The sequence below is a fragment of the Capricornis sumatraensis genome, chromosome 20, assembly GCF_032405125.1.
Source record: "Capricornis sumatraensis isolate serow.1 chromosome 20, serow.2, whole genome shotgun sequence".
NCBI lineage: Eukaryota > Metazoa > Chordata > Mammalia > Artiodactyla > Bovidae > Capricornis > Capricornis sumatraensis.
Genome location: NC_091088.1, coordinates 69,589,849 through 69,616,860, shown reverse-complemented (window position 1 = coordinate 69,616,860; position 27,012 = coordinate 69,589,849). Strand labels below are relative to the sequence as shown.

Genomic DNA, 27,012 nt, shown 5'->3' with positions numbered 1-27,012 from the left:
ACAGAGGTTGAGATGGTTAGATGGCATCACCAACTCAATGGACATGAGTTTGGGTAAACTCCGGGAGTTGGTGATGGACACGGAGGCCTGGCGTGCTTCGGTTCATGGAGTCGCAAAAAGTTGGACACAACTGAGCAACTGAACTGAACTGATGATGGTCAGCCACATATAAGATACACATTCTTTGAACTTTAAAGTACCTCAAAATTTAGTAAAGTTCCTAAAATTGAAACAAATTTTATTTTGTATATGAGGTGGTCCCATACCAGAGACTTACCTCTTGAGAAACCTGTATGCAGGTCAGGAAACAACAGTTAGAACTGGACATGGAACAACAGACTGGATCCAAATAGGAAAAGGAGTACGTCAAGGCTGTATATTGTCACCCTGCTTATTTAACTTATTTGCAGAGTACATCATGAGAAACGCTGGGCTGGAAGAAGCACAAGCTGGAATCAAGATGGCTGGGAGAAATATCAATCACCTCAGATATGCAGATGACACCACCCTTATGGCAGAAAGTGAAGGGGAACTAAAAAGCCTCTTGATGAAAGTGAAAGAGGAGAGTGAAAAAGTTGGCTTAAAGCTCAACATTCAGAAAACGAAGATCATGGCATCCGGTCCCATCACTTCATGGGAAATAGATGGGGTAACAGTGGAAACGGTGTCAGACTTTATTTTTTGGGGGCTCCAAAATCACTGCAGATGGTGACTGCAGCCATGAAATTAAAAGACGCTTACTCCTTGGAAGAAAAGTTATGACCAACCTAGACAGCATATTGAAAAGCAGAGACAATACTTTGCCAACAAAGGTCTGTCTAGTCAAGGCTATGGTTTTTCCTGTGGTCATGTATGGATGTGAGAGTTGGACTGTGAAGAAGGCTGAGCGCTGAAGCTTTTGAACTGTGGTGTTGGAGAAGACTCTTGAGAGTCCCTTGGACTGCAAGGAGATCCAACCAGTCCATTCTAAAGGAGATCAGTCCTGGGTGTTCATTGGAAGGACTGATGCTGAAGCTGAAACTCCAATACTTTGGCCGACTGATGCCAAGAACTGACTCATTGGAAAAGACCCTGATGCTGGGGAAGACTGAGGGCAGGAGGAGAAGGGGACAACAGAGTATGAGATGTTTGGATGGCATCACCATAACATGAGTTTGAGCAAGCCCGGGGAGTTGGTGATGGACAGGGAAGCCTGGTGTACTGCAGTTCACCAGGTTGCAAAGAGTCAGACACGACTGAACGACTGAACTGAACTGAGTGCTTTATCTGTACATTTTTGGTTAGCTCCTGTCCTTAAACTACGTTGTGACCACTCAGTTTAAAGGTCAAAATGTTTAACATCTTTATGGCTTCTCTTGCTCCTGGGATTAAGTCGCCACCCTTTTTCATGCCTCCTGGCCATTTTACAATGGATCAGATGTATGGGTTGAAGATTAATGATCACCAGTTGTTTTGCTCTCAGGCATATGGAACAGAAGTTAATTACTTCCCTGGATCTGAGTGCTGATAATTTATCAAACTAAGGACATATTCCAGGAATTCCGGACAAAGGATTTAAGCTTTAGACTAACGGAAAGTGAAAGTGAAGTCGCTCAGTCATGTTCGACTCTGCGACCCCATGGACAACGCTCCTCCGTCCATGGGATTTTCTAGGCAAGAGTACTGGAGTGGGTTGCGAGATGTTTATTGAAAACAAGACCCAGGTCTCAGAGTTCTACACTGACTGCCTGGCAATTTCTACCTCAAAAGCCTCATTTATCCTTCACGCAATGATGACACACTTGACCGAGACCCGGCAAGGTGCTAAGACTGAGGATAAATGACAAGCCGGTTGTTGCAAATCAACAACAAGCACAATGAGCAACCCGATGGCTCCGTAGCCTCCTCTTTGCCCTGGAGTCCTCTCCGAACCAGCAGTGCTAAAAACGCTGTCCACTCACCCGCGTCGGCTCCATCCACGCCGCCGCCATCGCGGGGCCTTGGGGAGAGCGTGGGGCCAAGAGGCGGCTCCAGGATTCGCCGCCCGCCGCCCGAATCCTGCCTAGGCCGGGCCAGCCGCGGCGGACCGTCGCTCTCCGAGCCTCAGTAGCCCAGGCGCAGAGGCCCAGGCTATCGCGTCAGAGCTGCGGGGACGGATCGGGACCCCGGCGAGCGCTCAGGAGCCACCCCCGGGACGGAGGACCCGGGGCGCGTGTCAGGCTCCTACACTGACCGACGCGGAGCTGAGATGCAGCTTCCTCGCCGGCCTCTCCAGCGCCTGCCGGGGAAACGCGGCCGCGCCGGCTTCTCCGTCCTCACAGCCCCAGGCACGCGCTGGGCCCCGCCTGATGACGCACAGGCATTAAGGGCCCGGAACTCCCGCCCCCGTCCTCAGCCGTCATTGGCCCAGTACCGGCGCTCACACGCGGCGCTCACACTTCTGGGTAACGTAGTTTTCTTCCGTGCAAACCACAAAGGAATGCCACACTGGGGTCCTGACCCTGGAGTTCTGTCATCTGCTGCTTTCTGTTCATCCCCAGTATCACTTTCAGGCTCCCTGTGTAGAGCCTTGTAGGCCCTTACGAGGAAGTTGTAATATGTTTCGTGCGTGTTCTAGAAATATACCCAGGAACTGTTTCATCTACCATAGTAAGATACACAGAAATGGTAACAACTGACACAAGGGGGCAAATTTATGCTCCACAGATCCCTAAGAACTTGAGACGGGGAGCATCGCAAAGGGCCCAAGGGGGAAGATCGGGACGGCTCAGGGGACAGAAGCAAGCAAAGGGCGGTCCAGAGCTTGTTTTCGACAGGAAAGGCGAGGCAAGGCAGGACGAACGGCTTGGTAGTGGCCAGTCTGAATACTGTCAGGCCTTGGAGCACGGAGGCCGTCCTTATTTGCCTGGCACAGGCCGTTAGGGGATGAGAAGTATAGTCTATTGAAGTGTAAGAGTCAGAAAGAGAAGGGGTTTCTATTAGGGGGTTGGGGTTGTTTGATTTACAGATGAAAGGAAGAGCCCCTAAGAGTAGTCTGTTACCTCTAAGAACTGGCTAGCCCTGAGAGGGGCAGTCTTGGAATCCTCCGGTGGTTTAATGGTTAGGGCTCTGTGCTCTCAGTGCAGAGGGTCCAGGTTTGATCCCTGGTCTGGGAACTAACATCCAGGAAGCTGCTGGGGCCCGGCAGTCAAACAATCAAGAGAGACGTAGAGACCAGAAAATAGGCAGAGGGGAAACAAAAACAACAAGTATATGCTTAAAACATGGATCTCCAAATTAAAAAGTCACAGTAGACAGAGATTTCCTTCAAGCCATCCATCTAGTTAGAACAAGGACAGAAGTATAATGAGGTGATCTGATTAGAGGCCTATGCTCCTGACACTGCTTCGAGGAAGGCAAAGTAAGTTACCCATTTATAATTTAGCTTAGACTATTCAATTGTCAGGTATGTAACATACCTGTGAACAGATTACCAATCTTTAACCATCAAACTTCAAGGACGATGTCAATGACCCCAGAGGCCGTGGGGCATCCCACATCTGAGACAGGAAAGGTGGTCTATGGGTCAGACCCTGAGTACAAAGGGGAGCGGCATGTACAACCAGAGACCAGATTCGTATAGGTCTCCAGTATCACACCTCTGTAGAGGGCCCTCCCAGCTGAAAAAAACACTCCCATGACCATCTCAGTAAAACTCACAGACAGGTCCATGAACTTGACTAAGCCTGCAACAAGAGTCTTTAATCTCTAGTGATGCACATTTAACAACGCAGGAATTATGACCCCATATTCGTTAATCTTCTCTTTCTTGAAGTCAAAGGCTACAAGTTTCAACAGTGGGAAGAAAGAATACAGGAGAAACTGTTGACATATGTGCAATGGAAATACATGGCATTAACATGGTTGTTAACATCTCTGTAGAAAGAGAGGCCAATACAGGGAATATTTGCAAGTCAAATCACTTAGCAATGTGTCTAAACAGATAAAAGATTTATTGAGAGGCATGATTCTTTCTCACCAGATAGTCTGTATGTTTTGTCATCATTAAATCCTGAACACGTGTAAGAATTTCTGCTCTGATGTAACTATTGTTACAATGATTTATATATATTTAAACCTTCACCTCAAAGCTATGACTTATTTTTGTCATAGCAAACTGTATTTGCTTAGTATTTGTTAAAGAAATTTGAACTTCTTCCCTATTTTGGTATCATTTAAGTCACTGTGAAAGTGAGTTAACATGCGGTCTATCCTTCGAACTTCAGTTTGCCCTTGGCTAAAGCTTAGGGACTTAGACTTTGGGATGTTTGCTGTCATGCCCAGAAAGGATGAATGGCTCAGTATAGGTACTGTCTCTGTATTTTGCTGCTGACCTGCTATGCTTCTGAAGGTCAAAAATGTTATGTTCCAAGCAGAGTGCCCAATAAAAATACTGGGCTCTGAGGTTCTAATGAGCTCCCCTAGGAGCCATTTCACACATGCTGTTGAAATTCACTGACACAACTTAATCTAAGTGCTCAGAACTCCAAGGCTTCCCTGGTGGCTCAGACGGTAAAGCATATGCCTGCAATGAGGGAGACCTGGGTTTGATCCCTGGCTCAGAAGATCCCCTGGAGGAGGAAATGTCCACCCACTCCAGTACTCTTGCCTGGAAAATTCCATGGATGGAGGAGCCTGGTAGCCTGAAGTCAATGGGATCACAGAGTCGGACATGACAGCAACTTCACTAGAACTCCTAAAGCTTGTTCCTGGCTTCCTCTGGACTCCAACCCTTGTACCTTTCCCCTTGTCTGAGATCGCTTTGTCTTCTTTTGCTGTCATAAAACATCAATGTTAAGCATGATAATATGCTTTCTTTGATGTTTTCCTAGTAATCATAACTTGGATAATTTTGAGGACTTTCAACAGTCATTCATCATGACTCTTAAGTCTGACCATTCTATTCATATAAGTGCATGTGGTTTCTCTTTGTGGGCAACAGTATGTCATACACGGTACCCATTATATACACAGCTTTGTGTAAACACTCTGTGAGGGAGAGAGGCAATCAATGTAAAAATACACTGCTGTGTGTGGCCATTCACTAACACACACATATATTGAAGGAAACAGAAATGTTAATGTGTCTGATGAGGGAAACGAAAAGGTTAAAGGAACAGAATGGGAGAGTGGCTGGAGGTGAGGATGATGAAAGAGAAATGGCTGTAAGGTGGCTTGGTCAACCAGACACACGACAGCGGGATTCACTGAGATGTTTCTCAGGCACCTCAAACACAGTGTCCAAAACCAAATCAACCTTAGCCTTCTTCGATCTCTCTGCCACTTCAAACTCCAGAGCTGATCTATATCTTTGACAAAGTTATGAGATGATGTAAGCACTGATGACTGAATTTGGTTTCCCACTCAAACTGAAAGGGTGGCCAAGATGTACTGCAGAATGAGAAACGGGGGTCAGAGATCAACACGTATTACTTGATCCATTTTAGTAAAAGTGAGTCGTGACAAGGAAAACAAGGGTTCACACTATATGAAGGAATCTGGGGAAGGGATATGGGCATGGACTCTGTAGCCAGCCTAAATGGCCTCCAATCCCTAACCTCATACTTTGTAACAACGGTACAACTTTGGGCAAATTCCTTAACCTTTCTATTCCTCGGTTTTCATTGTAAAATGAGGGTAATATTACCTACCACATCAACTTGCTAGGAAGGTTAAGAGTTGACATGTTTAAACATTCACGCCAGTGGCGGATGTACAGTAACACCACGTGCCGGCTTGCTCTTACAGTTCCTATGGGTGCATCCTCACGGCGCGGATTCTGGCCAAGTGACACGTCCACAGACTCAGTGTGTATGGACACACAGAAGGCGTGGAATTATGAACAATGGGTAACAGACATGAGACACAGTCACGCTGGAGACACAGATTTGGGGGAACTCTGTAGCTCACTGAGTGTAAAATACCTTCAATGGGAATTAACTCACTCGTGGAACACATCACAAGTGAGAAAACAGTGGCCTTGGATGGAACCCGGGAAGCGCACTGTTTAATACTAAACAGGGGCTGAAGACAGATTCTCTGAAGAAGGGCAAGAACTGAGAAACCAGGGAAGGACACTGAAGTCAGAGAGGTGGGCAGCAGTCCAAAGGGGGCTGGGAGGTAGGGGAAGAGGACCAAGGGAACTCTAAGACCTGCTTAAGCCAGGAGACCGTGAAAGAAATCCCCTTTTAGCTGTCACTGGTGTGAGAGGGACAGGCGGGGCGAGGACAGGCAGTGGACTCAACGGTCACACAGCGTGTGTCTGTGAGAGAAAGCACACGGGCACAGCTCAATGAATAAGCGAGGCATAAAGTGCCTGCTGCTGCTGCTGCTAAGTGGTTTCAGTCGTGTCCAACTCTGCGCGACCCCATAGATGGCAGCCCACCAGGCTCCCCCGTCCCTGGGATTCTCCAGGCAAGAACAGTGGAGTGGGTTGCCATTTGCTTCTCTAATGCGTGAAAGTGAGGTCGCTCAGTTGTGTCGGACTCTTAGCGACCCCATGGACCGCAACCTACCAGGCTCCTCCATCCATAGGATTTTCCAGGCGAGAGCACTGGAGTGGGGTGCCACTGCCTTCTCCATGAAGTGCCTAGGGGTGAGGAACACAGGTACAGATTATGGACACATAAGGGAATTAAGAGGGAGAAGTTAAAGACCAAAAACTGAGGCATGAAAGACAGACAGAGGTCCTACACACGCTGGCAAACTGGGGGAATGTGTTCAACCACAAAGAGGAACAGTGACTGCGCAAGAGGAGTAGCCCCTACTCTTCAGGTTGTGACAAGTCTTACTGAGCAATGAAATCTCACACACAAATCTCCCCTGGGGAACAGAACTCTGAACAAGCTGAAGGTCGCCCAGTTTTATTTTCTTGAGAACTATTTATGGATAACAACAAAGAAGACTGCAGGTCTTCCATTCCTCCAGGTAATTTAGGATTTCTAATAATTAAGATAAACTACCAGAGACCAATGACTTTGGACTACAAGTTTTGCTGTGTTCTGAGCCCTTCTTTGGCATCATAAACTAGGCAAAGAAACAGAAGATGTATAAAAGAACAAAACAGAAAATCAAACAACTGAAAAATTGAAAAACCAAAATGAAAATTCACTGGGTGGGCTCAACAGTAGATTATACATGAGAGAGAAGGAATCAGTGAGCTCAAAGAGAGCTCAATGGAAAGTAATTAATATAAGCAGCAGAGAAAAACACCCTGGGGAAACAAAAGGTACAAATCTGAGGGTCCTATGGAACAAGAACAAGAGCACACCATTCATGTTGCTGGAGCCCCTGAAAGAGAAGGGATGAAAAAACTCTTTGAAGCACAACTAAAAATTTCCCAATTTTTCAAAATGGCATATACTACAAAATTTTAAAAGTTAAGCAAACACCAGGCAGGATAAGCCCCCCAAATGTTATGGCAGGTTGCATCATGATCAAGCTTCTGAACTCTACATACAAGAAAAAATACTCAAAGTACTTGACAAAATGGATACAGTACAGATACAGAAATAATGAGTCAAATGGCAGCAGATTTCTCATCTGAAACCATGGAAGACAAAGGAGATGACTTGCCTTTCACGCACTAAAAGAAAAGCACTGTTGACCCTGAATCCTATAGCCCACAAAACCATCCTTTGGGAATGAAGGAGAAACAAAGACATTCTTAGAAGAAGGAAAACAAAAACATCTGTTACCAGAAAACCTACCACAAAAGACAGGCTACAGGTGTTCCTGGGGTAAAAAATTTAAAAAGAAAACTGTTCATGGAAGAAACCTGGGATTTTAAGAAGAAAGAAAAGAACAATGTAATGAGTAAAAGTAAACAGACTGGGCTTCTTATGAGTTTTGCAAAAGTGGTTTGACAGCTGAAGCAAAAAAAAAAAAAATCCAATATGGTGCTCAGCATACAAAAAGGCAATACTTTATAGACAGTTATATTAAAGAATGAGGAATAATGTACCCAATGGAAGTAAGTCTCTATATGTCAAAGTGCTAAAGTGTTGATACTGTACACTCTGATATGTATGTATAATATAATACCTAAAGTAACCACTAAAAACCAAGACATATTCTCAAAAACATCACAGATACATCAAGTGGAATTCCTAACATTAAAGTAACTACTCAAAAGAAGGCAAAACAAACAAAAAGTACCTCCCAAAACCAAACAACAGGGCAACAAAAACCAGGTAACAAAAACATCATAAAATGTAAGTGTAAGCCCTGAAAATATCAATAATTATTTTAAACTTAAATGACCTAAACATACCAATTTTTAAAAAGAAATCAGTAAAATGGACATTAAAAAATGAGGCAAGTATATGCTCTTCACATATTACATTACTTGCAATGTAACAATATAGATAAGGTTGAAAATATAATTATTATGGAAAAATATAAACCATGCAAACATTAACCAAAAATCTCAATAGTGACTATATTAATATCAGATAAAGTATACTTCAAAGCAAAAAAATTTCACAGGAGCAAAAAGAAAACAAAGAATAATGATAAAAGGGTCAACACAGCAGGATAACATAGCAATCCTAAATGCATCTGTACCAAGTAACAGAGCTTTGAAATGCAAGAAGTGAAAACTGATAGAACTTCAAGGAGGAAGAGACAGTTCTAGAATTAAACTGCAGGACAACACCCCCCTTTTCAGCTATCGATAGAAATTCGAGGCAGGAAATCAGCAGGCAAAATCGGAAAAACATCATCAATGAACAGGATCAGGAACACACATGTACAGACTCCACCCAATGACAGCAGGATACACATTCTTTCCCAGCAGCCTCATTGAACATTCAAGATAGACTATATCTTGGATCATAAAACAAACCACAACAAATTTAAATAGTCAAATCAAATATACAACAAATGAAATCAAAAACAAGAAGAAAGCACAAAATACTCCAAACACTGCAAAATTTAATGACATACTTCTAAATAATCGATGGGTTACACAGACAGTCCTGAATAAAGAAATATTTAGACCTGGATGAAATGTAATTAGAACATAATAAACTACAACAGTACTGAGGGAAATTTATAGAATTTAATGCTTATATTAATAAAGTGAAAAAAAAAACCCAAAACCTCAAACAATAACCTAAGCACCCGCCTCAAGAAACTGCAGAGGAAAACAGTACCAAAGCAAATAGAAGAAATGGTGTAATAAGGATCACGGGAAAAAAAAATCGGTGAAATCAGGAAAAGACAGAGGAAAAAATGATATAAAGTGCTGTTTTTTTGTAAATGATTTTTAAAATTGATAAATGTCTGAGAAGACAAAGATAAAAGAGAACACATTTCCAACATCAGGAATAAAATATGGGTTATAAATACAGATTCTGCTGCCATCAGAATGATAATAAAGGAACACTTTGAACAAATAAGAACATTTAGATGAAATGGGACAATTTCTAGAAAAAGATAAACTATAAAAACGTATCCAATATGAAATAGAAACTGAATAGTTCCATACATATTAAATAAAATAAATAAGTAATTAAGAAGCATTCAAAAGGAAACTCTTCAAGACTAAATGGTTCACTGGAGAATACTACCAATCATTAAAAGAACACACCAAACCAATTCTATACTAGACACTGTCTTCTGAATAATAGAACACCTTTTAACATATGTTAAGAGGCCAGAATCACCTAGACACCAAACTCAGACAATGACAATGGAAAAAGAAAGAAAAAAAAAAGAAATAAATAAAACTACTTAATACGTACCACTGTCACTCATAAAATGAAAGGAAAACTTCCTCAACAAAATACCAGCATATTAAATACAGTAACATATATAAAATTAACTGTACTCCATGACCAAGTAGGGCTTATTCCAAGGATACAAGCCTGGCTCAGCATTCAAAACTCAAATAAACGTAATATATAACAACAGCCTACAGAGGAAAAAAACACAAGATTCTATCAGTTGATTAAAAGAAAACCATTTGACAAATTCAATACTCATTCATAGCAACAAAAATTCTCAGCCAATTAGAAATATAGGAAACTTTCTAAGCTTGATAAAGAAAGCTCTATGAAGAAAACCTTACAACTAACACCATAGTTTATGATGAAAATCTGAATGTTTTCCCCCTAATATCAGGAACCAGCCAAGGACATGTTTTCTCACTACCAGTATTCAAAATCATATTGGAAGTCCTAGCTAGTCCAACGAGACAAGAAAAGGAAATGACAGGTATATAGATGAGAAGAAATAAATAAAACTTCTCTACTTGCAGATGATATTTCTATGTAGAAAATCCCAAGCATTCTATCAAAAGAAATAGCAAGATTGTAGGATATGAAAAATATATATATACTAAAGACTATATGGAAGTTGAAAATTTTTAAATCAATGCAATCTATAATTACTAAAAATAACCAAACAAAAAACGCACATCTATATATAAATCTTATAAAAACTGTATAGGACCTATTATTGAGACTTATTAAACAATAATGAAATAAATCAAGAGATAGCAAATAAATATACAGACATAATACATTCATAAACTGGAAGACTCAAGACAGCAAACATGCTAACTCTAAACATATTATTCTGCCAATTTAACTCCATTTCTTTTAAAATTCAATTTTTCTAGTAAAAACTTACATAAAACTTTATATGGAAATTCAAAATAATAAGAATGCTCAATCAGTTTTAAATAAGAAGACTGAAGTTTTAAATAAGAAGACTGAACTGGGTAAAGAGGAATCACTTTACCCAATTCAAAGACTTACCATATAACTAGATCAGTAAACCAGGATTAGTACAGGACCAAGAAAAAGTCTGCGTATTAGCTCTTTAAAACCATATAAAAAAGGTTTGTCTTTAAAAAATAAAAGCCTAGTCTTAAACAGTGCAAAACAACATGCCCATTCATATGTGAATTCTTAGCTCCTTAAATATAAAAGTATTTAGTGGCTCAAATCAAAATTTAAGCTCCTTAAGAATAGAGACAGTGTTTTAGAACAAAGATGTTCGATGAAAGGTTCCAGACCTGTCTAACTCACCTTACACTGGATAGCAACGAATGTATATACAAGACACATAGTATAGGTTCTTTACCATGGAAACAAAACCCTCTTCCTACCAGTTAACTAAGAAATCTATGACAAAGCGCCAGTTTGGCAAGGAAGTCTGAAAGAAACTTTTTTGCAGTTCATTTTCTAAGTCTCTCCCTTTTTGAAAAAAAATTCCTGAGATAATAGTGAAATGTAAACTAAGAAGTAAGATGGAAGTGCATAACCACTGGGTCTCTCTCCTTGATGAATTCTCACGTGCAGAATAAGGCTCTAGGTTGGGTCAATTTCCAATATGAGTCTTTAGACGATAATTAATATCCTGCAATAGTTTTTCTCACAGGGAAGAAAACTGTGGGGTTTCTCTTTGGTATGAATGATCAGATTCTGAGTAAGATGTTTCTTCTGGCAAAAGATTTTCCTCAGTGGTTACATTCAAAAAGTCTTTCCCCAATAGGAGTTCTTGAAGGTTGACTGAGGTTTGCCCACTTGTAAAGGGTCTTCCCACTTCTGTCACACTGACAGGGTCTCTCCCAGTATGAACCCTCTGGTGCTGAGTGAGGGACGAGCTGCGACTGAAGGCCTTTCCACACTCACTGCACTCATAGGGCTTCTCTCCAGTGTGGATGATGGAGTGTCGAATGAGGTTTGTGCTCCAGCAGAAGGTTTTCCCACACTCCATGCATTCATAGGGCTTCTCTCCACTGTGAATCCGCTGGTGTCTGGTGAGGCCAGACCTGCGGTTGAAGGCCTTCCCACATTCCGTGCACTCATAAGGCTTCTCGCCAGTGTGGATGCTGAAGTGCCGAATGAGGTCTGCCCGATTGCTAAAGGCTTTCCCACATTCTTTGCACTCAAAAGGTTTCTCGCCAGTGTGGGCTCTTTTATGTAAGATAAAAGTGGAACAGTGGGTGAAGGCCTTTCCACACTCGGTGCACACATAGGGCTTCTCCCCAGTGTGGATCCGCTGGTGCCTCTTGAGGTATGACCTGTGGTTGAAGGCCTTCCCGCACTCGAGGCACTCGAAGGGCTTCTCCCCAGTGTGGATGACATAGTGGTGAATGAGGGCTGCACTCTCACAGAAGGCTTTCCCACATTCGCTGCACTCGTAGGGCTTCTCCCCAGTGTGGGTCTGCTGGTGCCACATGAGGTATGACCTGTGTTTGAAGACCTTGCCACACTCGAAGCACTCATATGGATTCTCGCCACTGTGGATGATGTAATGTCGAATGAAACCCGGCCTATCTCGGAAGGCTTTTCCACATTCTTTGCACACAAACGGTTTTTCTCCAGTGTGGCTCCTGTTATGCAAAACAAAAGTGGAGCGGTGGGTGAAGGCCTTTCCACACTCACTGCACTTGTAGGGCTTCTCCCCACTGTGAATCCGCTGGTGTTGTGTCAGGTGCGACTTGCGGTTGAAGGCCTTGCCGCACTCCATGCACTTATAGGGCTTCTCTCCGGTGTGGACCATGTGGTGTTGAAGGAGGTAAGTGCTCTTACTAAAGGTTTTCCCACACTCAGTGCATTCATAGGGCTTCACTCCAGAATGAATCCTCTCATGTCGAGCAAGGAGGCGTTTCTTATTAAAAACTTTCCCACACTCATTGCATTTGAAGAGACTTTCCTCTTCCTGAATCAGGGGATCTTTAACTGATTCACAGGAGTCATGGTCATGGACAGCACCCCCTGGAGGGACTGGCTCCTCTACGATCCTTGAACACACACCACCAGCTGTCCCTAAGCTGCCATGTACACAGCTTGGATTCCCAGGGAGCTTCCCGTTCTGGGGTTCTATCTCTGGTCTCAAGCATCCTTCATGCCTTTCCAATGGCTCTTCTTGATCATTGATTTGGCCCAACTGGGAGTCCTCTGAAACTCTTTGTGTTAGCTGTTCTTGGACTGAGGCTCCCTCAAACAGGGATGGCTCAGAAGTGGTAGATTCTCTGGTCTTGGGTTTTCCTTTGTCACCTGAAAGAAATTCAACATACAGAAAGGCCTGTTAATGATGCCAGCATGGAAGATCAATATTTCAGTGTAAAAACTGAAGATGAAAATAGAGCCTCTGTGTCTGCCATGTTTCCCTACCTCTGAATCCCAGGATAACAATTTATTTCTCTCCTGATCTTGGACTGTTAAAACCTTGAAAGAGGGGCCCAGAGGAGTGGCTGTGTGAGGGGATGGGGTGCTGGAAAAAGACACAGTCAATTCCAGACTGGAGAGTTATGCAAATAAATAATTCATGTGGGTCCAGACAGTTTATGCTGGAGAGATGACTCAGTTCAAAACCTGAAAGACCAACTATATGATCAGAAGGCTAAGGCTTGAGCCATAAGATAACAACTAGGGAACAGACAAAGGGAAGGCAAGGCACTGAGTCACACAGGCACTGACTTAATCAGCTGTGTTTATGTAATGAGAGTCAGTGGAATTCTTATGTTGGCAATACTCCATGCATATATTGCCATACATCAATGCCAAGAGACTAATGAGTCTGATGATGGTAGCTAATGTTTAGAAGCCCTCCAAAATCTGTTAAAAAAAAAAAATCTATTGAAAACTTATTGGACAAAGGCTTTGAAACAACTATCTTATAAAAGCTCAAGGAGCGAAAGAAAGATACAGAGAAAGTCAAGAAAACTAGGTAAAAACAAAATGGAACTATCAATACAAAGAAAGAAAACCTAAAAAGAAAAGAAAAAGAGGGAATTCCCACAGGTTCAGTAGTTAAGACTCCAGGCTCTCACTGCCAGGGACCCAGGTTCAATCCCTGGTCAGGGAATTAAGATCTCACAAGCCACAAAGTGCAGTCAGAAAAAGAAGAGAGCAAAAGAAATGAGAAGGAAACTCAGGAGCAAAAACTTCATTAACTAAAGTGAAAAACTCACTGGAATGATTCAAATGAAAATTTATATAGAAAAAAGAAATAATCTGCCAAGTTGAAGATAGAATAATGTTAAATACTGAGTCTAACAAACAGACAGAAAGAAAAGATTGAACAATACTGAGTAGAGCCTAAGGCACCTGTGATGCACTTAATGAACCAACATACTCACTGAGACATTCCCAGAAAGACAAGAGATAAAGGATCAAAGAGAGTGTCTGAAGAGCTGAAGACGCCCCAGAATGGATGGAACATCCAAGAAGTTCAGTGAAGTCCAAAATAAACTCAAGACACACACTGAGGAAACTGCAAACAAACTTTTGTAAGCCAAAGAAAAAGTATACCAAGTACGAAGCAACCTGTTATATACAAGCGATTCTCAATAAGATTATCAGATTTCTCATCAGAAACTTGGGAGGCCACAAAGCAGTGGTTCAATATATTCAAGCGTAAAAGAAACAAAAAGTGTCAAGTAAGAATCCTGTATCCGGCAAAACTGTGCTTCGAAAGAACAAGGAAGAAATTAAGATGTCTCAATATACAAAAGTTGGAGGGGTTTGTTACCACAGGGTCTGCTTTGTAAGAAATTCTTCAGGAGGACTTCCAGGGTGAAATGTAAGAACACTAGCCAGTAATTCAAAGCCATATGAAGAAATAAAGAGCTTCATAATAGTAAATACATGGGCAGTTATAAAAGATAGAATTATTTTATAGCTCTACATTGTGTATTTACATGATTTAGAAGATTGTTTTTTAAAAGTATTAACCTAAAGGCTAGTATTATTATAACTTTAGTTTCTAAGTCCATGTGTAGCTTCCTAGAAATTTAAGACACTAACACATTTAAAAGAATTAGCAGTTTTAAGTTTCTAGATGCACAACACATAAAGATGTAATTTGTGACACAAACACTTGAAAGGGGCAATGGCAGAGCTCTAAAGGATTTCTGTTGTTGCTGAAGTGAGGCTGGTATAAAATCATATTAATGTTAAAACTTTAATACAGACATTAAATATAATCCCATGATAGCCATAAATGCCTAGAGAACGTATGCAGAAGGAAATGAAAAATGAATTTAAATGTTTCACTATAAAATATCAACCAGACTAAAAAGCAAGAATGAGAATACACATAGAAATCAAAGATCAAAATGACAGAAGTCTCTCCATATCAACAATCACTGTAAATGTAAATGGCTCAACTCTTCAATTAAAAGACAGAGATTAGCAGAATTGAGAACACACGATCCAACTATATGCTTTCCACTAGAGACTCACTTCAGATACAAAGACACAGTCAGTCTGAAAGTCAAAAGGTGGAAGAAGACTCTGTACAAATACTAACAAAAAGAGAGCAGACAAAATTGTCCACATTAAAATCAGACAAAACAGACTTTAAATCAAAAAAGATTACAAGCAACAATGAAAGATATTATATAAGTAAAAGCTATAATACAGCAAGAAACTGTAACTGTAAACAACTATATAATGAAAGAACATCAAAATACATGAACCAAAGACTGAAAGAATGGAAGAGAGAAAGAGGCAACACTACAAAAAAACACGGAGACCTCAATATCCCATTCTGAATAATGGAGAACACAACCAGACCAAGGATAAGTAAAGAAACAGAAGACTTAACATAAACCAACTGTGTCTAACAGACACGTACAGAACATCCTACACGACAACAATAGCATACACATTCTTCCCACGTAGACACGGAACATTTTCCAAAACAGACCACAGGTTAAATCACAAATTAAATCTCAACAGATTTAAAAAGATATCAAACAAACTATGATTTGTTTCTAATGAAGACAAAACAAAATACCAAAACTTACAGGATGCAGTGAGTGCAGTTGTTAAGAGGGAGATATGTAGCTAGAAACACTTTCAGTGAAAAAGAAAAAAGATCTCAAGTCAACAGCCTAACTTAACAACTTCAGCAGGAAAAGAAAGACAAACTAAACCCAAACTAAAGACAAACAGGCAACGGAAAAATAACAGAGAGTCCAGGAAACACACACACATGGAGCTCTGGGGAATGGAAGAGAAGGGAGGAGCTCACAGTAAAAGCAAAGAATATAAAGTAAATGGAGCTAGAAACATGGGTGACACGCTGCGAAGCAGAATACCAGATTCCTGTCTCACACTGTCCTCAAATTCCACCTCACACCAGAAAGAGTTAATGTCAGGTGCCAAGCTGAGAACATCTTACAATGAGAACATCTTTTTGATATCAGGGATGGAGCAGCACCTGTAACTGATAAAAAGTATCAGTAACGTACAAAAATCCCTAAAAACAAAAGTCAAACAAAGTTAACAGAACACCTGGCATTTTTGATGAACTGACATTTCAAAGAAGAAAATACAGTTGTTCGTCAGTATCCACAGGGGAATAACTGGTATCAGACACTTCCTGCTCAACACCCAAATCCAAAGATGCTCAAGTCCTTTACTTAAAATGGCAGTTTTTGCACATAACCTACACACATCCTCCTGTGTACTTTAAATCGTCTCTAGAGTGCTTGTAATATCTAATACAATGTAAATGCTATGTAAATAATTGCCAGCACAAGGCAAACTTAAGTTTTGCTTTCTCGAGCTTTCTGGGATTATTCTTTTCCCCCAGTCTCTTCAATCCATGCTTGATGAATCCAGAACCTGCCGATGAGGAGGACAACTGTACAAATGGGCCGATAATTACATGATGAGAAGCTAAAGCTTGTGAACAACTAAGGAAATGCAAGGCAAGCTCACCTAAGACACAATTCTGTCAGTTTGTTAAGCAAAAATAAACGTGCCTGAGAGCATGAAGGACAGAACAGGACATAGTCAGTGGAAGTTAGAGAAGTCTGGATAGGCAGATCTCTTTTAGAAAACCACTGCAATTGTCGCCTAAACTTGAAAGTTTGCACAGGCTACAAGCCAACAATTTTACTCCTAGAAATAACAACAGACAGGCCTAATCGTGTGCGAGATGGCCAATACATATGAATGTTCTTGGCAGCACTGTTTGTGAGTGACGAAATGTAAACAATGAAATGCCCTAGAGAGTGGATGAATATGAAACAGGAATATTTTTTTATTTACTTGCTTCAAGTGGAAGGAACTTGGGTACATTTTTATGTTGAGTAGACAAAGGATAAAGTTACTAAGGGGCTTCCCTGGTGGCTCAGAAGGTAAAGCATCTGCCTGCAATGTGGGAGACCTGGGTTCGATCCCTGGGTCAGGAAGATCCCCTGGAGAAGGAAATGGCCACCCACTCCAGCATTCTTGCCTGGAAAATCCCATGGACAGAGGAGCCTGGCAGGCTACAGCCCCTGGGGTCTCCAAGAGTCGGACACGACTGAGCGACTTCACTTTCACTTTTAAAGTTACTAAACAAGCAGTAAATAAGAAATAGTTTCCCTAAAAGGTGTAACCTAGACTCTGGTTCAAGAACTGGCCACGAAGTGTGCCAAGATCTCTTCCGCCAGGTGAAAGGAAAACTACAGCCTGGGAACCTGAGTGCAGAAGGGCTGAGGACCAAGCAAGAGTTGACTGTGGAGACTTGCTGACACCCCAGGGTCATGCGCCGAGACATCTGCAACTGGGGAGGCAGTCACTGTCGGGACGGCCGGATGCAGGGCTGCTGGAGGTGGGGGCGAGGGTCTGGGGCGGCATCCAGTCTCCAACCTGCGCGGACGGCAGGACCATGTGCTCGAGCGTGGGAGGGGAGGAGTGAGCACCGGGATGGGTTCTCTGCCAGGTGTGCTCATTGGCTGCCTCTGAGATCCTCAGCTGGAGGTGTATGGAGAGCAGGGGGCAGAGGCTGGGAGGCCCCTCTGAGGGGCCGCCGAAGGCCACACATAGACGCTCACAGGCCAGCCGGGCCACCGAGTGACTAGGAGTGGAAAGAGCACGCCTCTGCAGCAGCCCCAGCACCACATGACGGCGCCAGTGCCCTCAGCAGCCCAGACGAGGGCACACAGGACAAACGTCACTGGGAGGGGACGGGCGACAGGGGACGGGGAGGGCTCCTAAGTGTCTGAAACCACAGTTCGGGAAAGGGGAAGCAGAGGGCTGGAGAGGCGCTGGGAGGGGAAGATGTGAGCCACACTGCTCACCATGACTAACGGGACGTGGCGGTACCAGCAGCTCACTTCCCACGAGACACCGACTACGGCACAGACCCTGTGCCGAGCACTTTTATGTTCTAAAACTGCACACCCCCAGCAACCCCAGGACAGAGCCACTATCGCGACTGGCGCCTTCAGGAGCAGACCCCCCTCACCAACCTCCTGCTCCTCTCCTGGGACAGAGGGCTCAGTCACAGCTCCCTGCCCACCCCCCAAGTGTGGCCAAGAGCCCAGTGCCTTCCAGTGGAGCCATCAGAGGGCTGGTGTTTATGGGAGTCAGAGTAGCGTCATTCCCCCACTTCTCTGCTGGCTGCGGGGGGTCAGGACAACCTGAAGTCCCACACTGACGACAGAACGAGCCTGGGGCCCCAAGCGGCCCTGTGCTGCAGAGCTCCCCGTGTGCCGCAGAGCTCCCTGTGTGCCATAGAGCTCCCCGTAACCCGCAGGGCTCCCTGTGACCCTCAGGGCTCCCCGTGACCCTCAGGGCTCCCCGTGACCCTCAGGGCTCCTTGTGACCCGCAGGGCTCCCCATGACGCTCAGGGCTCCCCATGACCCACAGAGCTCCCCGTGACCCACAGGGACCGGGCGTGAGTCAGAAACAGCGCCTCCACGTGCTTGAGCACCAAGATGCCGCAGTCCCTCTGACACAGCAGCCAGGCTGTAACTCAGCCGAACTTACGCGCAGACACAAAGAGATCCCGAATTCCACTGGGACCACTGAGCTGGTGGTCAGCACCCAGGCCTGAAGCCCAGGACACATCTGAGCTCTTACACCATGGTCCTCGGCAAGGACAGAGGGGCCTGGGGTCAAAGGGCTCCGTGGCTTCCAGACCACTAGAGGCCCCAACAAGACGCCTCCCAGGGAACCAGGGCCAGTGGCTTCCGGCAGGGTCTCTGCCCACAGCTTGGCTCCTACCTGGACAGGTGCTTCGGGAGAGGTTTCTCTTCACTGTCCACAGCTCCTGCCCGTGCTCCAGCTGGTAGATCAGCTCAGGTCTGGGGACAGGACACCCTGGACATGGAGAAGAAAGGAAGACACGGGGGCTTCTGTGAAAACTGGGAAAACCTCTCAGTCTCGTGTGAGACTTCAGGATGTGGACCTCAGAATGAAGCTGCTCCCATGCACACAAAATGTGGAACTGTGACCCAAAAACCAAAGACAAGCCACACTGCCAGGGAGCTTTTATTCCTGATACTAAATCAAAAGCTAATATACAGTTAACAATCATAGTCAAAGGACTGTGTTCAAGCAACTTAAATGCACTACATTACTTCAAAATTGAAATAGATTTATGATGTCATTTAAACAACTGACATATTTAAAATATTGACTCTTTTCGTTCAAAACAAGGTTACGTGTCTCCATTGATTAGTTCTGTTTTTAGAACACAAGCAAAGTTTTGTATCGTTCTTCCTACAGACCACGGATGAGTTTATCCTAGGGTCTCCTCACAGCATTCTCAGCAAGTACACATTATGATCAGCACTTTTTCTTTTCTTAGCCATGTACGACCCTAGTTCACTGACCAGCGATCAACCCATCACCCTCTGAATTGGGAAGGCAGAGACTTAATCATTGAACCACTATTTTTTTCAAAATTAAAGTTCATTTACAATGTCATGTTTGTTTCAGGTATACAAGAAAAGTGATTCACATACACAAATACCCACATTGCTTTTCAGATTCTTTTCCATTATAAGTTAGTATAAGATATTAAATATAGTTCCCTGTGCTATATTAGAACCTTGTTGCTTATCTATTATTATATACAGAGGTGTGCACCTGTTGATACCAAACTCTTAATCTATCCCTCACCACACCTGCTTTCCTCTTTCGTAACCATAAGTTTGTTTTCTGAGTCTGTGAGTAGCACCATTCTATAGATGAAGATCATACAGAAAGCAACAATCAGGCAGATAATGTGATCTGCCCAAGAGCCCACAAGTGGTGAACAGCTGGGCCGACACGGAGCCCAGGCCTAACCATCTCGGCCCTGTGTGCTGCTCCACCACAAAGCTGCACAAGCCTGCTCCCGAAGGTGCTGAGTCCAGGCCTGAGATGATGACAATCCTGATGAGTAACGACAGCAGCGGTGGTGGTGAGGTTCGCAGTGCTACCCTGCACAAAACCTGGTCACTCAAGGCACTGTTCCGACCCTTTCCAGAAAGTGACCCACTCACCCCTGTTGCAGACCTGGGAATTAAACTCCACCTTACTCCAGTTTACCAGGGAGAGCCCCGAGGCCCAGACGGGGTCTGTAATTGCCCAGGACCACGCAGTTTTTAAGGTGCAAAGCGGGGACCGAGCACCAGAGTCTGGCTCTGACCCTGGTCTCCCCAACACCACACTGAGGAGGAAACAGCAGACACCCCTGAGTGGGGCCAGCATTCTGAGGCCAAGTGCGGGGCAGCTGTGAGGGAGGTGCAACCACTGGGAGCAGGGCCAGAGAGGGGCAGACTCAGGAGACTTCAGCATTTCATGAACTGGGAGAAAATAATAAAACCGGGACTCCTGCACAGGGACGTGGTCACATCTACTGCCATCAGTATTTCACTAAAAAAAGGATTTTTACATCAAAGGAACCCCACAGAGGACAGCTTCACAAAGTGAAGGTCTATGTTCCTTACTGTTCAGGTTCCACTGTACGAGGCTCACCACCGAAGCCAAATTCCCCTGACTCTGCTGAGGGCCAGGCGAGCCCGAGGGTCACACGGGAGGAGCAGAACAGTGCCCGGACTGGGCCTGCTGTGCGGTCAGTCAGCGACCAGGGTGAGCTCTGACTAGTATTCACAGTAACACCGGTGCTACAAGTGACGCACTTTTTCTGTTTCTCATATCCCTTCAAAAAGGGATTCCTGTACAGCTCTGGTGAATGGGAAACAGAAACCCAGAGGCTGACAAGTTGATGATAATTCAACCTGAAAATGCAGCCAAGGGATCCAACAGTGAGGGTTAAGGGCCAGCGAGCTTGCACCGCTGCTCAGGGATGCCCGCCCTGTTGAAGAGGGGAAATTAGCAACAGTTGGGCGGAAGAAGAGTTAAGTACTGAACCAGATTTTCCCTAAAAAATCAGGAGGCAGGAAAAAGAATAAACAAAGGCCTTCCTCAGGGTCGTTCCCAGTGCCCCTGATGAAATGTCCACGAGCCTTCAGAAATGAGGCTTCTCAGCCTCTGGACAACTGACATTCAGATCCAGAAAGTTCTTTGCTGAGGAGAAGGGGAGAGAATGTGTCTCCCCTGCATAGTGTAAGGATGTGTGGAGGCGCTCCGGGTCTTCACTCAGTAGGTGCCTGTAGCAACTCCATCCCAGTGGTGACAACCTAAGTGCCCCTGGGGAAGGAGAACTGCTGGCTTAGAGGATATAAATCAGTGACAAGGAAGAGCTAGAGTGATGCGGAGGGACTGCTGAGAGAGTTTGTGGTCAGGAAACAGTTGGTGAGGAAACAAGGTGGCCATGTGCAGAGAAGAGATGGCCACGTGAGAAGCCAAAATGCCCAAGAACCCCACCAGGAAAGCAGAACAGCAGCTCAGAGGCCTGAGGCAAACATGTCAAGTGTGTGCGGAAACAGCAAGACGCCAGTGGGCCCGGAGCCGTGCGCGCGGGGAGAGCCTGGGGAGCCGGGTGGAGGGATCCGGGGTCCATGGTGGGCATTTTTGTTTAATTTTGTTATAAAATATCTAAATGTCAAGCTTTTACTGATTTTGTTCAACCTCCTCTCACTGACGCAGAACACAATCCCAGGTCTCTAAGAACAGGCCTGTCTCACCGAAACCCTGGCTTTACAGCCCTCCATTCCCTCAAACTGAGCGGCCTGACGGGGCCGTCCCCGAGCTGCTGTTTCCCCACCGTGGCTCTCCGGCCCGTGCGGACTGGGTCATCCTCAGCTGAGCGGGGCTGTGTCCACCCTCTGGTGCTGAGGGGCATCTCTGGACTCATCATCAGACCCCGGGACCACCCACCCCTACAGGTGACGGGCAGATGCGGCTGCAGACGCTGCCCGGTATCTCCTGGGCACAAAACCGCCACATGCCGAGAGGCACTCCTCTCCCAGCTTCTCCTTCTCGGACCAGCAGACGATCCCGGCCGAGACTGGGTGCACATGAGACACCCGTGAAGGCGCAGGAGGACAGAGAAGCCCCCTGACCAAGACCCTGCGGTTAGACAGGACCTGCTGGCACTAAAGGCAAAGGCCTCCTGGGGCCCCGGCTGCGCACCCTCTTCCTGGAGAACAGCCTGTCACCCACATCCTGTGCACTCGGCTGTAGGGGACGCTTGGGAACCGGTCTCATTCGGTCCGCTCCCTCTCTGGAATGTGAAACAGGAACCTCAGACAGAGGCCGGTCTGTGCTGGGCCCTGGGCTGAGAGGCTCAGGTGGTCACTTCCGCCTCACGGACACCCCCACCCCCACCCAGAGCCCTGCGGCAGAGAAAGAGCAACAATATAAACACACAAAGCAGTAGAAACAAGGCATCTGGGAGCCCTGGAGAGCAGGGGTTGGGGTGGTCACTCCTGTCAAACTTGCTGGGGTCCAAAAACCATTCTGAAAAACAGGGACATGAGCAAAGCCAGAGAAAGCAGCCAGACGGGAGACCCAGAAGCCAGGGTGGAATCCTGGTTCTCCTATTTCAGTCCCATGTGGCCCGACTGGAAATGCTGCCTTTGGGTTCTGCTGAACATTCATTTCCTTCCACCACTTTCTAAGAGCCAAAGGGGAACTTTATTCAGAGGCACAGAGACAGGAGGCAAGAGGAGGTGAATCTCAAACGTGAGTGAAGCTGTGAGGAAGCAGGAGGGAGGGGGGATTCCTGAGTCCTTCCTGACAAGCCAAGATGGAGCCAGGGTCTGGGATGAAGGAGGTGGCCAGGGCCCACACGGCGGAGCGGGCGGCCTTACCCAGCGACACCAGGAGGCCGCAGTTCTCCAGCATCACCTCCCGGTACAGGGTCCTCTGGGCCGGCTCCAGATGCCCCCACTCCTCCTGGGTGAAGGTCACAGCCACGTCATCGAAGGTCACAGACAGCTGGAATGTCGAATACAGATACTAGCATCAGCTTTGGGACGACTGGGTGGGATCAGAGCTTGTCTCTGCATCGCTGGTAAAGGAGCAGAAAGGTCAAGGCCCTCATCACCGGGCACCTCCTCTGCACTAGGCTGGAGGGGAGGTGGACAATGCTGTGGACATAACACATTACAGCCCTACTTCAGAGATACTGGGAGTGTGGTTCCCCAGCACTCCAAAAAATCAAGTCACATGATGTTTTTGGCTTCCCACTTCAAATAAAAGTTACGTTTAGGACTTCCCTGGTGTCCAGTGGTTAAGAATCCACCTACCAATGCAGTGGACACGGGTTTAATCCCTGGTCCACGAAGATGTCACATGCTTCGGGGCAAGTAGACTCGTGTGACACAACTACTGAAGCCCGTGAGCCCTAGAGGCCCTGCTCTGCAACAAGAGAAGCCACCACAGTAAGTCCACGCACAACAACAAAGAGTAGCCACCCTGCTCGCTGCAACGAGAGAAAGCCTGTACAGCAACAAAGACCCAGTGCAGCCAAAAATAAATAAAAGTTTTCCAACGCTTACACCAGACTGCGGTCTACTAAGGGTGTAATAGCACTATGTCTAAGACAGTACTTTGGATACCTTAATAAAAAAGTACTTTATTGCTAAAAAAGGCTAACCATCATCTTGTGCTGTAACCTTGTTGCGGGTGGAACATCTCAACTACTCTAAGAACTAGCAAAATGTGACACAAAGACACCACGAAAGCAAATGATGAAAAACTTGCTGGATGCAAGGTTGCCACAAACCTTCAATCTGCAATAAAAACAAACAAAAAACCACAGAATCTACAAAGCACAATAAAGAAAAGTATGATCACAGTGTAAAAGAGAAGCCTCCTAGGCAGGAGCCCTTGGAAAATGAGGAAAGTCAATGAAAACGACACTAGGACTGAGAGATGCAGACAGAAAGGGTGCTTCAATGTCAGAGGAATGCGTGCACGGTGATAATAATAACACAAATGATGTTAACAACAGCACCAGGGGCTACCCAGGTGGCTCAGTGTTAAAGAACCCACCTGCCAATACAGGAGACTCAGGTTCAATCCCTGGGTCAGGAAGATCCCTGGAGAAGGAAAAGGCAACCCACTCCAGTATCTCTGGTGGGAAATCCCATGGACAGAGGAGGCTGGCAGGCTACAGTCCCATGGTGTCAAGAAGTATGAGACAGGGCTGAGCAACTGAACAACAACCACCTGAGCTTCACTGGTCCTGCTAGTTGCCTGCCCCATGCTGAGAGCATTATGTCATGTCTAAAAGCAACTAAAAGGACTTCCCTAGCTGTCCAGTGGCTAATACTCCACACTCCCAGTCCACAGGTCCCAGGATCAATCCCTGGTCAAGGAACTAGACCCCACATGCCACAACTAAGAGTTCACGTGCTGCAGCTAAGAACCTGCACAGCCAAACAAATAAACATTAAAAAAAAAAAGCGACTAAGCCCCTAGCTCTCAAGTCATCATTTTCACCGGTGACTCCTAACTAAAAACACTCCACAGAGTCTGCCTTGTTCATCTTACTCCCACCACCATATATACTGGACACATTCTCCTGAAACATGCAGCAGATGCAGGACCACATCCCTGTATGATCAGAACCACTAAGTAAACATAAACAATTCAGCCACCCCACTCTCAGATGAAGAGCCCTGCTACTGCAGACCCACCATTTAAATGCTCCAAGACATTGGCTCACGGTTTTTTCACCTTACACATTCAGCGCTCACATCTTTGTGTATCAAGTGTTGTGTTTTGTTTGCCGCACTGCTCAGCTTGTGGGACCCTAGCTCCCCAACCAGGGATCAAACCCAGGAGAGCGCAGAGTCCTAACCCCTGGACCACCAGGGGATCCCATTAGTTTTCTTGAGTTAATACTTCAATTAAAGATGTGGAAATTCCTAATAAACTGTTCATACATAGGAATCCTGCAATATTACTCATTTCTGGTGTTAGATAAACTGTTATCACTAGGGACATTTGGGGCAGGTAGGTAAAGAGAAACAAAATTAACCAGGGCCTCAACAATGACTATCAGATGATATGTTTAATTAATTAAAACTCTCTAAGGAAGGGGACAGGGGACTTCCCTGGTGGTCCAGTGGCTAAGACTCAGTGCTCCCAATGCAAGTTCCATCCCTGGCTAGGGAACTGTGATCCCACATGCTGGTGTACCTAAATAAAAAAATAACTCAAAACTCTCTGGCATATAATCCAACAGCACCCTCCATGACTGTTTAAGCGTGCACCTATGGATGGGCTTTCTCTGGTTGGTCTAAGTTAGAAGTGGGGAAAAGAATTAGGGACAGGGTTAATTATTAATCAAGTCCTGGCCATTTGCGGCCGAGGATTCAATTGTCACTGCTTCTCCTCCTGGAAGCTCTCTCTAGAGATAGGAATTTGACTTCAGGCAAGTCTGACTTAGACCGGGCAGAACTCCTGGGTTATTGACTGTAGATGAGGGGCTGGGTTCCTAGGCTGGTTATTTGCCAAAGCTTCAATTTTATACGCCATCTGTTTCCCATTTGTATATTCAGGCTTGCGCGTTCTAGGACTAGAGATAAAGTGAGTGACGAGTCAGCTCCACTGGTCTCACACAAACACAACTGCAGAGAAACTCAATGCCTCTCCTGAATTCCACCCAGCTCAGGAGCTCTCTCCGAATCAGCAACGCCAGAAACACCGTCCACTCACCCGCGCCGGGTCCATCCACGCCGCCGCCATCATGGGCCCCTCAGGAGACAGCGGGACCCGGAGAGGCGGCGACAGAGACGAGTCCCGCGGGTTCAGCCGACCGCCGCTCGTTCCTTGCTCTGGGTGAGGTGGCCGATCACGCGGAGGCTCACAGCCAGCTCGAACGCGCGCAAGGGAACCCAAGCCACCTTTCTGCTCATTTGCGAAGACGGCACTGGAAGAGGCCACAGAATAGTTTTACCCCTCCCGACAGCTGGCGTGGACCCAGCCGTCGCACTCAAATGACGTCCGCCACCGGTGGGGCCGGAAGTCCCACCTCTCGGCAGGAAATGTTCCCCACCCCCGGCCGTCATTGGCCCAGGGCCTGCTGCAGTCGCGCGGTGTAGCACTTTCTGGGTAATGTAGTTTTTTCTGTGCAGACAACCGGCAGTGGAGCGTGTTCCAGAGCTGCTCCCAGTGTTCCACTCTTTGCGATCCCACGGACTGCAGCACGCCAGGCTTCCCTGTCCATCACCAACTCCCAGAGCTTGCTCAAACTTATGTCCATCGAGTCGGCGAACCCCATGAACAGTATGAAAAGGCAAAAAGAGCCGCTCTACCTCGATGTAAAATATTTAGGAGATCCGAAGCCCCGAATCAGACCCGCTTCACAGCGCGCACAGCTCGGGGGGAGCGAGGGAGCACTGACGGTGCAGGTGAAAAACCATGAATCAACGTATTGGAGCATTTTTTTCTTTTTTCTTTTTTTGGCTGGGCACAGTGTTCAGAGTCCTAACTACTGGACCGCTAAGGAATTCCTTTGGAGCATTTAAATGATAAATCTGCAATGATGGGACTGTTCATCCGAGAGAGGAGTGGCTGAATTGTTTGTATTTCCCTAGTGGTTCTAGTCTTACAGAGATGTGGTCCCGCCTCTGCTGGACATTTCATATTGAGAAGAATATTGAATATGGTGGTGGGAATAACAGGGCAAACTCTACATGGAGTGATTTTTAGTCAGAAGACACAGAGGTGAAAAAGATGCCTGCAAGGGTGGAGGACTTCCCTGGTGGTCCAGTAGCTTAGACTTGGCGATCCCAATGGAGGGGACCCGGGATTCCATCCCTGGTCAGGGAACTAGATCCCACAAGCTGTAACTAAGAGGTTGCATGCCCCAAGGAGATCAGAGATCCTGAGGGCCCTAAGACCTGC

At 45.5% G+C, this 27,012-nt stretch overlaps 1 protein-coding gene across 2 annotated transcripts in view; it reads right to left on the bottom strand.

Annotated features, from left to right (window-relative positions):
- The window catches only part of LOC138097115 (zinc finger protein 805-like), a 724,976-nt gene that overhangs the window by 29,796 nt on the left and 668,168 nt on the right, over nucleotides 1-27,012 (bottom strand). The window contains exons 1-4 of one of the 2 annotated variants that reach the window (XM_068993356.1): nucleotides 25,822-25,941; nucleotides 22,965-23,091; nucleotides 18,985-19,080; nucleotides 11,401-13,031 (exon numbers count right to left, since the gene is read on the bottom strand). In XM_068993356.1, the coding sequence (XP_068849457.1) occupies nucleotides 11,401-13,031; nucleotides 18,985-19,080; nucleotides 22,965-23,091; nucleotides 25,822-25,854 (1,887 nt within the window). In that variant the 5' untranslated portion in view covers nucleotides 25,855-25,941. Of the gene's footprint in view, nucleotides 1-11,400; nucleotides 13,032-18,984; nucleotides 19,081-22,964; nucleotides 23,092-25,821; nucleotides 25,942-27,012 lie in introns of those variants that run through there. The other variant, XM_068993355.1, reaches the window with a different exon arrangement.